Source organism: Schistocerca gregaria, chromosome 4, assembly GCF_023897955.1.
Source record: "Schistocerca gregaria isolate iqSchGreg1 chromosome 4, iqSchGreg1.2, whole genome shotgun sequence".
In the NCBI taxonomy this organism is placed as follows: domain Eukaryota; kingdom Metazoa; phylum Arthropoda; class Insecta; order Orthoptera; family Acrididae; genus Schistocerca; species Schistocerca gregaria.
In genome coordinates, this window is record NC_064923.1 from 328271870 (window position 1) to 328285101 (window position 13232).

The 13232-nt window shown below is 35.4% G+C and overlaps 1 protein-coding gene across 24 annotated transcripts in view; it reads right to left on the reverse strand.

Moving 5' to 3' along the window:
* Positions 1 to 1834: 1834 nt before the first annotated feature.
* The window catches only part of LOC126268007 (protein phosphatase 1 regulatory subunit 12C), a 319893-nt gene continuing 308495 nt past the window's right edge, over positions 1835 to 13232 (reverse strand). For 12 of the 24 annotated variants that reach the window (XM_049973393.1, XM_049973416.1, XM_049973410.1 and 9 more), the window contains 2 exons: positions 12113 to 12217; positions 3259 to 3345 (listed from right to left, as the gene is read on the reverse strand). In XM_049973393.1, coding sequence (XP_049829350.1) covers positions 12113 to 12217 — 105 coding nt within the window. In that variant the 3' untranslated portion in view covers positions 3259 to 3345. Of the gene's footprint in view, positions 3346 to 12112; positions 12218 to 13232 lie in introns of all 24 variants that reach the window. The other 12 variants (XM_049973411.1, XM_049973403.1, XM_049973415.1 and 9 more) reach the window with 1 other exon arrangement.

Genomic DNA, 13232 nt, shown 5'->3' on the forward strand with positions numbered 1-13232 from the left:
GTAAAGGAAACAAAAGAAAAATTTGGAGTAGGTATTAAAATTCATGGAGACGAAGTAAAAACTTTGAGGTTCGCCGATGACATTGTAATTCTGTCAGAGACGGCAAAGGACTTGGAAGAGCAGTTGAACGGAATGGACAGTGTCTTGAAAGGAGGATATAAGATGAACATCAACAAAAGCAAAACGAGGATAATGGAATGTAGTCCAATTAAATCGGGTGATGCTGAGGGAATTAGATTAGGAAATGAGACACTTAAAGTAGTAAAGGAGTTTTGCTATTTAGGAAGTAAAATAACTGATGATGGTCGAAGTAGAGAGGATATAAAATGTAGACTGGCAATGGCAAGGAAAGCGTTTCTGAAGAAGAGAAATTTGTTAACATCGAATATAGATTTATGTATCAGGAAGTCCTTTCTGAAAGTATTTGTTTGGAGTGTAGCCATGTATGGAAGTGAAACATGGACGATAACTAGTTTGGACAAGAAGAGAATAGAAGCTTTCGAAATGTGGTGCTACAGAAGAATACTGAAGATAAGGTGGATAGATCACGTAACTAATGAGGAGGTATTGAATAGGATTGGGGAGAAGAGAAGTTTGTGGCACAACTTGACTAGAAGAAGGGATCGGTTGGTAGGACATGTTTTGAGGCATCAAGGGATCACAAATTTAGCATTGGAGGGCAGCGTGGAGGGTAAAAATCGTAGAGGGAGACCGAGAGATGAGTACACCAAGCAGATTCAGAAGGATGTAGGTTGCAGTAGGTACTGGGAGATGAAGCAGCTTGCACAGGATAGAGTAGCATGGAGAGCTGCATCAAACCAGTCTCAGGACTGAAGACAACAACAACAACAACATACTAAAAGTGATAGCTTCTTTCCTCTTGTCCCCTCCCCCATCCTTTAAAATTTCTAATTTTTGAACTGCATCTCTTGCTTCTAAATTTGTTATATCTTATCTATTTCTGGCATTTCTTTTGTCACTGAACTTTGTTCACAGGCATGGACTTTTTTTTTTTAACCCTGTTATGAAATCCCATTTCTTCAACACATTCTTCACCTTATACCACAATAATCTTATTATTCATAATTCAACTGCATAGGTATTATCTAGCTAAAATTTTAAATTCATCAGAAGTAATATTTTAATTATACATTAATTTACATACAATAACAAAATTTTATAACAGACAGTAAGCAAAAATTGGGGCAATGTTTAGCAAAATAATTGCAGTGTTTGGCATGGAATTTTCACAGACACCTCTGGCATAGCATTCATACATTCTTTTAAATGATAAACATGCTGACTATCTACTGTTTCTTGTTTTCTTATTAACTGCAATTCTCTGTTAAGACAGGAAAAAAAATATCAAACCTCTCTACAGTGTCAAAGCTAATTACATGTTTAAAATTATAATTCTAGTGTACAATTACAGAGGCTACTTCTCTTGACCCTTCCAGCTTCTCAATGTATATGCAAAAACCCTGACAATGATGACCTCTCTCCCTAACTCTCATTTAAATATTTTTAAAAATACATCATTACTGCTTGGGTTCAAGATTCAAAATGTCACCAGAATTGTAATCCACAAGCATACCGGGTATGAAAAACATGAATTCACTGTCCCCCCACCCCTCCTGCCTTTGTTGTTGTTTATGCTGTGAAATGTTAAAGAGCCCAGCTTCTAGTGTAAAACAAATTAGTCTCGTCTGATATAGCTGACACACACAAATGTTTTGAGAACAAGAAAATTAAAATAAGACTACAAAGGAGCGCAGATAGCTACTAAGCTGGCAATCTTAGCTTACATTTGATTGTTCTAAGCAAAACATGAAGATTAAGTTGAAATCAATTCCTTTATGTAAACATAAAGAAGTGTTTTATTTAGAAGTTCTAGTGATGTTTTACTATAAAAATGTACATTTCATTTCAAATATTACAAGCAAACAAGGCACTTTTACACAGACAATGGCAGAAATTTTCCAGTGCATAAAATTATTCTGATAACAGATTCAACAGAATATGAAAAGGTTGTTCCACCCATTTGTCACGTGCTGAGACCTCCATCGGACTAATTTAACAGACCAGACGAAAATAGGAGACTTCATTGTCTACTTAAGTATCTGTTGTTATCAGACGAATAGACATTCAACACAGGTATCTAAAACATTTTCACAGTTATTTGCTGATAGCTCATCGTTCTGTGGTAATAACAGAACTGTGTAAAAACCTGTAATGGATTTAGCACCAAGGTAACTGAAACATTCATGCATAACATACCAATAAAATTATTTACTAAATTTTAATACAAATATACAATCCATGAATAAAATGAACTATAAAATTCAACTTAGCAAACAGCAGACAAAGCCTGAATTACAAGTTTCCTTCTGAAGACTTGGTAATTAAATATCATGGATGCAACAACATCACAACAATATTAGTAAACATCAATAGAAAATGATACATCTTAACATGTTTTAATGACCTACACATGATATGCTTTAAATAGGGAAATTGTAAAACAATTTACATTACAAAATTAATTTACACTTGACATTCACTGATATAACGAGGACTAGAAAAAAAAAAGATGTTTCAAACTTAAAACAATACAGCAGTTGGCAACTTTATATGCATATAAAACACCCAACAGGTTTTCATAAAGATGCACGTATATACAACATAAATTTTGGAGGACTCTCTCATTAAGCCATTTTTGTAAAAGGTAATTAAAATGTGTGAACAAACTGAAGTATATTTTAAAACGTAACTTTTTTTAAGACAGCAATTACACATACAATGTTTACAATACATCTGCATTTTGAACATTTAAACTATTTTTATGTTCCTTCTTGTTGATAAACTTCCACACATACACATGGCCGGAGAGTGAGCTCAAAAATTTTATCAAAATTACGAAATTGAGCTCAATCCTCCACTTTCAGCTTCACAAAACTTTGATAAAGTTTCTTCTCTATTTCAAAGCAAAGCATTAACTTTATATCTGAGTAATTCAGTGCAAAATACTTTAGTTATAATACTGCAAAATGAATAATAAATTAAGAAATGAATTACAGATGAGGTGAGGAAAACAAATCTAGTTCCTAAATAACTACAAAGAATCCCTTAAATCACTGAATGTATAGTTTTTCTGAAATAAATACATCCTACATAACAGAGAAATGCTGCATATTCCACTAGCTTTAATAAATTATTCATTTCCAACACAGCTTGTGAGCTTCTGTTTCAACTGATCAATCACTTTGATAACTTACTGATCACCCTAATCAAGGCACCATTCTCATCTTTCAGTTTCTGATTTTCACTCCTGAACTGCTCCAATAGCTGCAAACAGGAGAAAATGGTAGATTATTTTGAAATTAACACTATAAAGTAGATAACTGCACATGCATGTGCATGCATGCACCTCCCTCTCTCTCTCTCTCTCTCTCTCTCTCTCTCTCTCTCTCTCTCTCTCTCTCTCTCTCTCTGTCTGTGTGTGTGTGTGTGTGTGTGTGTGTGTGTGTGTGTGTGTGTGTGTGTGTGTGTGTGTGTGTGTGTGTGTGATATTATGAGTTCGAGTACTTTAAATGTACCATTATTGATACTTCTGTTTTCATTATTTCATATCTGAATAATTTATCAGCTACGGCATGACCAGAAGTGTGTGGGTACTACCTATTTTTAAAATTGTAAAAAACATTATAAGACTCCACACATTTATTTTAGAACATTACAAACATTTGTATAGTTTACACAAGGAGAATCTTAAAAAAAAATTTACCTCTCCCCCTACCCCCCCCTCCCCCTCACTCACGCACACACACAACACAAAAATCAATCATTGTATTATTAGTGAAGCAGCTGATGAAACAATCAATTGGAAGTGGGGAAATGGTGGAACGCAAGCAGAAAATTATTTTTCCATGTAGTTGTTACCACATCCTCCATATTACCCACTGACCTGAGAAGGGATAAGTTGGAAACTAGTTATATTTTGAAAATAGAAAATGAATGTCAGATGTCAGTTTGTGAACTAGGTTACTAGTTCCAACTTGTGTTAGATACTTTAAAATGTGGTACCACTTTTATCAATTTCAAAACTAATTACTTTTGGCTGCTTTAAATGCGACAGGTAATTACATTTATGAGTCAATGTTCTAGCTTTAAGTTTACTGTATGTACCTGGGTTATCACTGGCACCACACAGATTAAAAAGTGACAATGTTTATCATCCAACGGCTGACAGAGATATGCAGTGTGAGTAAAAAATAGTGATTATTAACATCTTGCACATCAATTTACATTTCTTTGCATAAAGACAGTAACAGTTGCAAAATTGTTTTTGTTAACATCAATTATGCACTTTGTCCCTCTAAAGTAGCGTCAGATCATGTAAAAATGTAGCAGGAGGAACTTCATTAATCAACTACCACAACTGCACATAAAATAAAAATCATGTGGATAAGGCATCTCCTTGTCGAAAGTCTTACTGGAACCGAAAAGAGTATATGCTAAGACCAGATCCGGATCAGTAGAGCATTCCGGTGAAACAGATTTGCTAAGCACTACAGTTAGTAGCTCTTCCTGTACTGCTTAGCACACCTGTTTCATGGGAATGCTCTCTATTTGCAGCATATACAGTGTTTCTACACTGTGTAAACCATGCTGATTTGGATCTGGGCTTACAATATATTCTTTTTGGTTCTAGTAAGGCTTTTGATATGCCTTATGCACAAGATTTTTTTTTTATGTCCTGTTGTGGCAATTGAATGATGTTATTTCTGCTAAATTTTTACGTAATTTGACAATCCCTCACAAGGATGAAACACGTAATTGGTATTAATAAAAACAATTTTGCACTCAAGACTACTTTTACTAAAAAAAAATAAAAATATTGTAACTGGTTGCTGTACCAGAGAGCCAACAATGGAATGAAATAAGTTATGGTTTGATTCTGATCATCTCTTCAACAAACTAGAAACCTATGTAGTTTTCTAATTTATAACATTGCTCTCAAGTAAAAATAGTACCAAAACAAGACCATCAACACAACAAATAACAATATCCATGCACAATAGATTAAGCTGTTAAACCAGACTCTGTACTTCCATAAAATGAAATTAATAACCACCATATTTGCATCTCACATAACAGAATTTATCGTCTTGATATGTCTTTTAATGTGCAAGGGTCACTAGAGAACCTAAAAATGATGCAATTAAATTACAAGAACACGTGACACATGCAACAAGCGCTAAGAACATGAAATATAACAATCCCCCTTATGGATGAGGAGACAACTGAGACACTAAAATATCTTAGAAACAAGCATTTTCATGCAATAAATGTGCTGCAAATCAATGTCACGATTTATATTCCAAATTGATCCACCCCCTTCTCAAAAATGAATGGGATGATTACAAGGTTCATTCTGTTTCTATACACAGTGCATTTTTATTTGACAGTGAGCTGACGCTGAACACCGCAATTTCAGTTTATTATAGCTATAAAAATCTCTCACACTTCTGCTAAGCATGTAAAGAATTAACTAAATGAACAACAAGTCATTTTTGTTGTAGCCTTTCACTGCAATGGTGTTACGTCTTTAGCTTCATGACATGTCATGTAGGGTGAGTTGTCAGTCACTTAACTAATATAAAGTGAAATCATAGTATGTGTTGTGTAATAATTAAACATTATATTTCGATATTTGGGGAAGTTTGTACAAATTCCCATTCACTGTTGTACTTTGCTTTATTGCTGATTATGCCTGACAGGTTTTCCCGCTATTGGTATACAAACAGTCTCATTGTAAGAAGGCAGATTTTAGCAACTGAGCAGTATTGTTATTTCTAGACGTATATCAGTCAATGAAATTATTGATGCACTGAGAACAAGTGACGGCGAAGATGATGATAACACTGTGGATGTTGTCATGTATCCTTCTGCTAAATCTGCAGAAGCAGAAACTGATGTTGATTCTGATATACCAAACAAAAAAGCAGAAGGAAAAACTGTACATCTCGCAAGAAGACTACTACAGCATCAAGGTGAATTTTGAACGTGGTCTACTAAGAGTAGAAATTTCAGGTGATGCACCTGAGATGTGCGGCATTCAAATGAATGCAGATGGCATTCAAGTGAATGGCAAAAATGTAGCTAGCATACTTGAAATGACACAGCAGCCTAATATCAGCACAGCAAAGAGCCCTTCACCTGGATGACAAGCAACAACAAACCGTAACAACTGACAGTGCTACAGGTCTAGAGAAGAAAGAAAGGAAGGTGAACTGAAAGCAGTTTTAAGAGTGATCATGAAACAAAACTGAAATCTAAACCTCTTGCTTTCTCAAACAAGAAAAGAAAGTGAAAACAGTGTTGGCAGTAATATTCCTTCACATGTCACTTACCATCCAAAGTCTGCAGACTCAACTAATGAAAATGAGAAAACTTGAATCAGATTATTATTATTATTATCCCCCCCCCCCCCCTCTGATATTCTCAATGGAATTAGTAGAGCTTATCACAGTCGATAGTAAATGCATCTCAGAAAAACCTCTCTGGTGGCATGCTGACAAGAGAAAGCATACCTGGTTTTACCAGTCTTCCTGTATCACATCACATCATCACGAATACTGGAGAATGTCACAAGATATGACAATGAGTTGATATCCAATGCCAGAGGCGACAAACTTTCAGTGGTACTGTGATAAGACCGTATCTGGTTGACAACACAAATAAATTAAGACCCCTTTCACAAGTTTCGTCAACTTTTCGACATGATCAAAGAATCAATGAAATCCTTGATGTGCCTAAAATTTGTCAACTGATAAGACTTAATTCCTTAGACACTGGTGTAAGCAATTCGTAAGAGAAAAGCCATGTATTTCAACTTTAAATTATGGTATCTGTGTTACAGTGATTGGTGTATGCTACACACTGATATCTTGCTAGTTGTTGTTGTGGTCTTCAGTCCTGAGACTGGTTTGATGCAGCTCTCCATGCTACTCTATCCTGTGCAAGCTTCTTCATCTCCCAGTACCTACTGCAACCTACATCCTTCTGAATCTGCTTGGTGTATTCATCTCTTGGTCTCCCTCTACGATTTTTACCCTCCACGCTGCCCTCCAATACTGAACTGGTGATCCCTTGATGCCTCAGAACATGTCCTACCAATCAATCCCTTCTTCTAGTCAAGTTGTGTCACAAACTTCTCTTCTCCCCAATCCTATCCAATACCTCCTCATTAGTTATGTGATCTACCCATCTAATCTTCAGCATTCTTCTGTAGCACCGCATTTCCAAAGCTTCTATTCTCTTCTTGTCTAAACTATTTATCACCCACATTCACTTCCATACATGTCTACACTCCATACAAATACTTTCAGAAACGACTTCCTGACACATAAATCTATACTTGATGTCAACAAATTTCTCTTCTTCAGAAATGCTTTCCTTGCTATTGCCAGTCTACATTTTATATCCTCTCTACTTCGACCATCATCAGTTATTTTGCTCCCCAAATAGCAAAACTCCTTTCCTACTTTAAGTGTCTCATTTCCTAATCTAATTCCCTCAGCATCACCCAATTTAATATGACTACATTCCATTATCCTCATTTTGCTTTTGTTGATGTTCATCTTATATCCTCCTTTCAAGACACTGTCCATTCCATTCAACTGCTCTTCCAAGTCCTTTGCTGGTAAACAGTGGGAAAGGCTACAATGCCATCATGGGATTACTAGAAAAAGAGCAAGTATCATAGAAGGCTGTAATTTATTTTTCAATAATGTCTTTACTGCTCTTCCATTAATACAGGAACTTTCAAGCAGGGATGTAGGAGATAAAGGTACAATGAGAGAGAACAGAATGGATAGTATCCACTTGTGATGTAGACGAAGCTTGAGACGAGAGAGAGAGAGAGAGAGAGAGAGAGAGAGAGAGAGAGAGAGAGATGAGGAAACAGTTACAGATGATATGTTTGTCAGATGGAATGACAACAAATGTGTGTCAACTGCAACTTATTACATCTAGTTCATAGTGAATTTCTCAAGGACTCAGGATAGTGGCTGATCAAACTATATGCAGAAAAACAGCATAGAACAACTGAATTTCAGTCAGTTCGTATTGATTTTTCTTTAAGCTACCAATTTTGGCACTTCACTCGTGCCACCCTTGAACCCCTACGCACTCTGCGTGAACAGATGTCCACAAACCTTAGTGCAAAACAGCCAGAGCCATCAAATAAATCTGGATTCTGTGATAAATTTTTTCTTTGTTTCTGAAGTGAGTACCCCAAAGGACAACTGAAGGAGGAAGATTCAGATTTATTTTATGGCTCCTGTTGTATTGCAGAAGCTTTGTAGTACACTCATTCACAGTTTGGGTAGTGAAGTGCTGAAACTGGTAGCCTAAGGAAAAATGAAGAACAACTTATTGAAATACAGCTATTGTTTGGTTCGCATTCTACATACAATTACATCTGTAGTCATGCTGAAAGTAAAACAGTCTGTTGGAGCAGCCAGACCTCCGTGCATTGCTGATTGTAGTAGACACATGGGAACCACATAGATGCACATAGCCATTATACAGCTACATATCGTGTGAAGATAGGGTCAAAAAAGTGGTGGTAGCGTTTCTTTAACTAGGCCCTCAAAGCATCAGTTGCAAATGCATGGCGACTTTACAGAATGCTCACTCAGCCTAATATCCTCCTTCTGAATTTAACAAGGGATACAAGTCACCAAATACTTTTTCGTAACAGGACTTTCAGGAAAATCAACAGATCTACTAAATTAAAGGTCCACACTGCGATGAGATACTATGGGAAGGATCACTGGTTGGTCCGAAGTGAGCAGCCAAACTAATGATTTAAGGATTGTTGATGTAGAATACTGTTCAAATGAGAAAAAGGTAGTATTTCTGTACACCATGAGTGTCAAAAGCCTTATTGTGTACAGTAAATAGTGTACTGATAGAAACAATTCTTATACTGCTGAAAAAAGTTTTTAAGTATGTGGATTAAGACATGTGAAGTTTGATTTTACTGCTTATTATAACAATTAAACCATTCTTTAGAAACTACATTACTTTGTTTAATTGTAAAAAGTGGGTATCACACTTACTCATCATCTAGCCTTTTCATGTATCACTGGCATGAAAACCTGTCAGTGAAAAAATGTGGTGTACACAAAACTCAAATTCATTTTACTTTTTCGTAAAGAAAAATGACTAATGTGAAATGGATTCGTATTTACAACTTCTACAAAGGTCTTTAACGAACTTACGTCCCGCTGGTCTGCTCAGCAGGGATGATGATGAATTAGTTTGATTGATGCTGAAAGACAACACACCCATCAACTGGCAAATTGGCAACCTGTGTGTGTGTGTGTGTGTGTGTGTGTGTGTGTGTGTGTGTGTGTGTGTGTGTGTGTGTGTGTGTGTGTGTGGAAAATTTTGGATTTTCGGCCAGCAACAAATGCACATTTAATCTTCCCATTCATTTTGGGGCATTCACTTGCTAATAAATATACACAAAGTATGAGAACAGAAATACCTACTGCTTACAGAGTTAACCTATTTTCTGTGGTGGCAATATGAGTAGTTTTTATCTACACAGCATCCCTTTAATTAAAAAAATGTTAGCATAAGAATATTAAACAAGTGAACAGACAAAATAGTGCTCAAAGGGGTGATGTCCAGTGGTTCTCAAGATATCTGATGACCAATATACTACAACCAAGTTGTCATTTCACAATCTGAACTCATGTCAGTTAACTTCAACGTGAACCAGAAATTTCTAAACAAAGAAACTGATTATTTACAAAAAAAAATCTTGTTTTGTTGGCTCACAGATTCTTATTACCATTAAAAACATTAATGTGTTAATGATGATGTTTCTCAAAGCAACAGAAGGTGTGTGACAAACATGCTACAATATTACAAAGTAAGGCAACACATCACAGATTCTGCTATACTGTGAAGGCAGCATATTGCAGTAACACTAATTACAAAATAATGTGGATTGAAATCCATGTTATAGTCTTCAAGGGAGCAAAATGATGCAAATACAATGTGAGATGATCAAAATATATTCTGAACTACTAACATTTTTTTCCAAAGTTCCACAAACCTGTATCAGGCACAAAATATTCTAGTAAATGAAATCTACAATTCCTTTAAATACCTTGTTGACAAGAAAGAATTTTTGACTGTGTTGATAACTACTTCATCGGTGGATCACTAAGTAATGCATATAATCATTTCTGCAACACTTCTGATGCTATCATGTTGAGATTTTACAAGCATATAGTTTGAATTTTGAACAAGGAAAGTTGTAAAACTTTTATACATTATGGGTGTGCATTGGTTGTTGTAATTTCTGGAAACTTCAAAGAAGTATGTGTTCTCTCAGGTATAGATTTTGTGGTTGGTATGTGAACTACAGAGTGAAGGCAGTAAAGGATATAATGTTATTACTGTCCACTTTTGAATAGTCCAAATCATTGTTTGCAACCAAGAAGCACTCCTCTTTCACAAATGCTCGTCTCATATGGTTGTGACCATATAGAATACAGTGCCTTCAGTTGATGCAGGTACCCTGAAGGACATATGAACTTTATATTCTTCCTGCAATTTGGGTGACTTGTAAAACCACTACACATCACAGCCAGTGAGCAAGTAATTCATAAACTGTAGTTCCATCCACAAACACTGGTGAAGTAGTGAAATCGTTCTTAAGGTGCTGTGTACAATTTGTGCATGACAAATGGATATGGATACTGTAAAAAGAATCTATTATGTCCAAAAGGTCAACACTGAGTCTGGGAGTACCACTACATACAAATTAGAGAAGCCATCTTCAGAGCTGAAATACAATGATTCTCCTGTAAAGCAAACAACGGTAATAACCACATCTGTCATTCAAGATGTTTTGTTGATGAACTTCGTTAAACAAGTGACTATTAAAAATGTTGCAAGCCACTAAAAATGCCTACAAAGTCGTTTCATTTCTTTGTGAGAAGGCCATAATATTGATGCTTCATCCATCAGAGAGAAATAAGTTACATAAATGAGGAGATTATACACTTTATTTCCTCTTAATAATGGCTAAGAAATGTAGCTTTCTTCTTTGCAATTTGTTTTGAGTTACTTATTAAGCTCCTATTATAAAAAACTAACTAACTAAACTCTGCTAAGGTACTTATTGATCCACCATAGTATACGGTATTATATTTGTAATTAGGACACCAACAGTTCAGATACTGTCTCGTCTATGGATTTGTTACAGCAGTACTTTATTTATACTACATACAAAAATTTTATATTCCACAAAACACATATCTACAATATAATTAAAGTTGCAAATAAAGTAAAAATTTTTCTTTTCAGACAAATGCTCAGCAACAGGACACTGATGTTAAAACATTTAAGTCTATAAGCAAGAGAAAAAAAAAAAAAAAAAAGACAGACATCAAATTAAACTGTCCATACAAAATCTGCACAGAGTCTACAGAAATTAATGTCAAGCAGATACAGTAAAGCAACCTCTGTGTTAATCTGTTTTAAAAAAATAGCTTGTGAAAGTGTGGGATATGAATGAACTAGACCAATGTTCCACAAACTAAACAAAATGATAAAGTTGTTGAGCCATCAGAGTCTTTTCTGTTATCACTTGAACTCACTGCTCCAGAACAGTGTTCTAAAGCATCCGAATAGTTTATTCCATTTAATTTTTTGGCACTTATTTGTGCTTACTCCTGAGATTACCTTCCAGCTGCAGTTATTAAGTTGTGTTTCAGTTTCTCACCTAAATTAGATGAAATCTAATAAAATAAACAGAGAAGGGAGAGTTATGAATATACCCTTCATATTTTACTAATCAGTATTAAATAGGTATTATGTGAAACATCATGTACATGGCCACACCATTTACTTTGAGAACCACTGTAATGCAACACAAGGAATTACAAACACTTCTTTCTACCTGCAGTGGCATTTGTTAATCACACAGGGCCTTAAAAAATCTAACGAGCGGATGAACGACACAGCACATGCGCACAGCTGAGTTGAATACGCAATAATGTCACTGTTAAGTATTCCTTATTACCTATTTTGTAGCATTGGCAGAATTGGTGAGTTTCGACACCACCCGAGTCAAAGCCCGGTTTTCTGCTTTCAATCTTTCGTTTTCAGCTTTGAGCTTTTGTAATTGCTGAAAAAGTAGAAATGTGAAACACATCCAGAAATCAATTACCCTTTACACTTATGGTGTTGGGAATATGAATGGTTTTTATCACTATACACATTGTGGGTAATGAAAATATTTCCGTCTTTTATGTTAAAAATATGTAGCCTATGGCATACAGACTGTTATAATATGGACAAAATGGAAGGTTTTCTCAAAAATGTGTTTGGGCCTGTACAGCATAACACACAAAAATCAAAATTTTTGATCTCGCATGGTCTGTGGGGGGGGGGGGGGGGGGGAAAAAAAAAAAAAAAAAAAAAAAAAAAAAAAAAAAAAAAGCTGTTCATAAAATTTGTGCAGCCAAGAAAAAATATAACAGAGAGAAACAGAAATTAAAAGTTTGTAGTTATGTAACCGAGTTATGCGTAACTAAACTGGAGGAAGATTTGACTAGAAGCTACACACCCACAGTTCAGGGACAGAAGAAACTATACAAAACTTTGCATAATAATATTAAAAAATCCATGCTGCTGCCACGACCAATTAAAAATGCCAAAGAACATAAAAAGAAAAAAGGGAGAGGGGGGGGCTGGGGGGGGGGGGGGGGGAATGGCTTAATAAAGTGATATACAAAAGTTTCAATGAAATTTTATGAACATCAGTATTTGCTTATTTTATTTGAAAAGTGTCTATAAGCTAAATCTACTTACCAAGATAAGTCACTAACACACAGAAGTAAGTATGAAATCTAAAACTGCAGACATGTTTGTAGAAAGAGACAGAAATTCTATGTGGAAGCACATTTTACAGATCACCAACAGACGTCTATAAAGATATACTATATCATGTTGGGTTACGAGGGAAAAGTTTTCTGTTCACCAGAGTTCTATCCTTTGCGCAGTAGTGATCTTTCATACACATTGCTTCTTGTTCACTCTGCTGCCAGTTTTCTGTTAGTTACCCATTATCTTATGAAGGAATGAAATACTGATGACTCCATATTGATTCAGGTAGAAGTTAGGTGTGTGTAAAGTTCAGC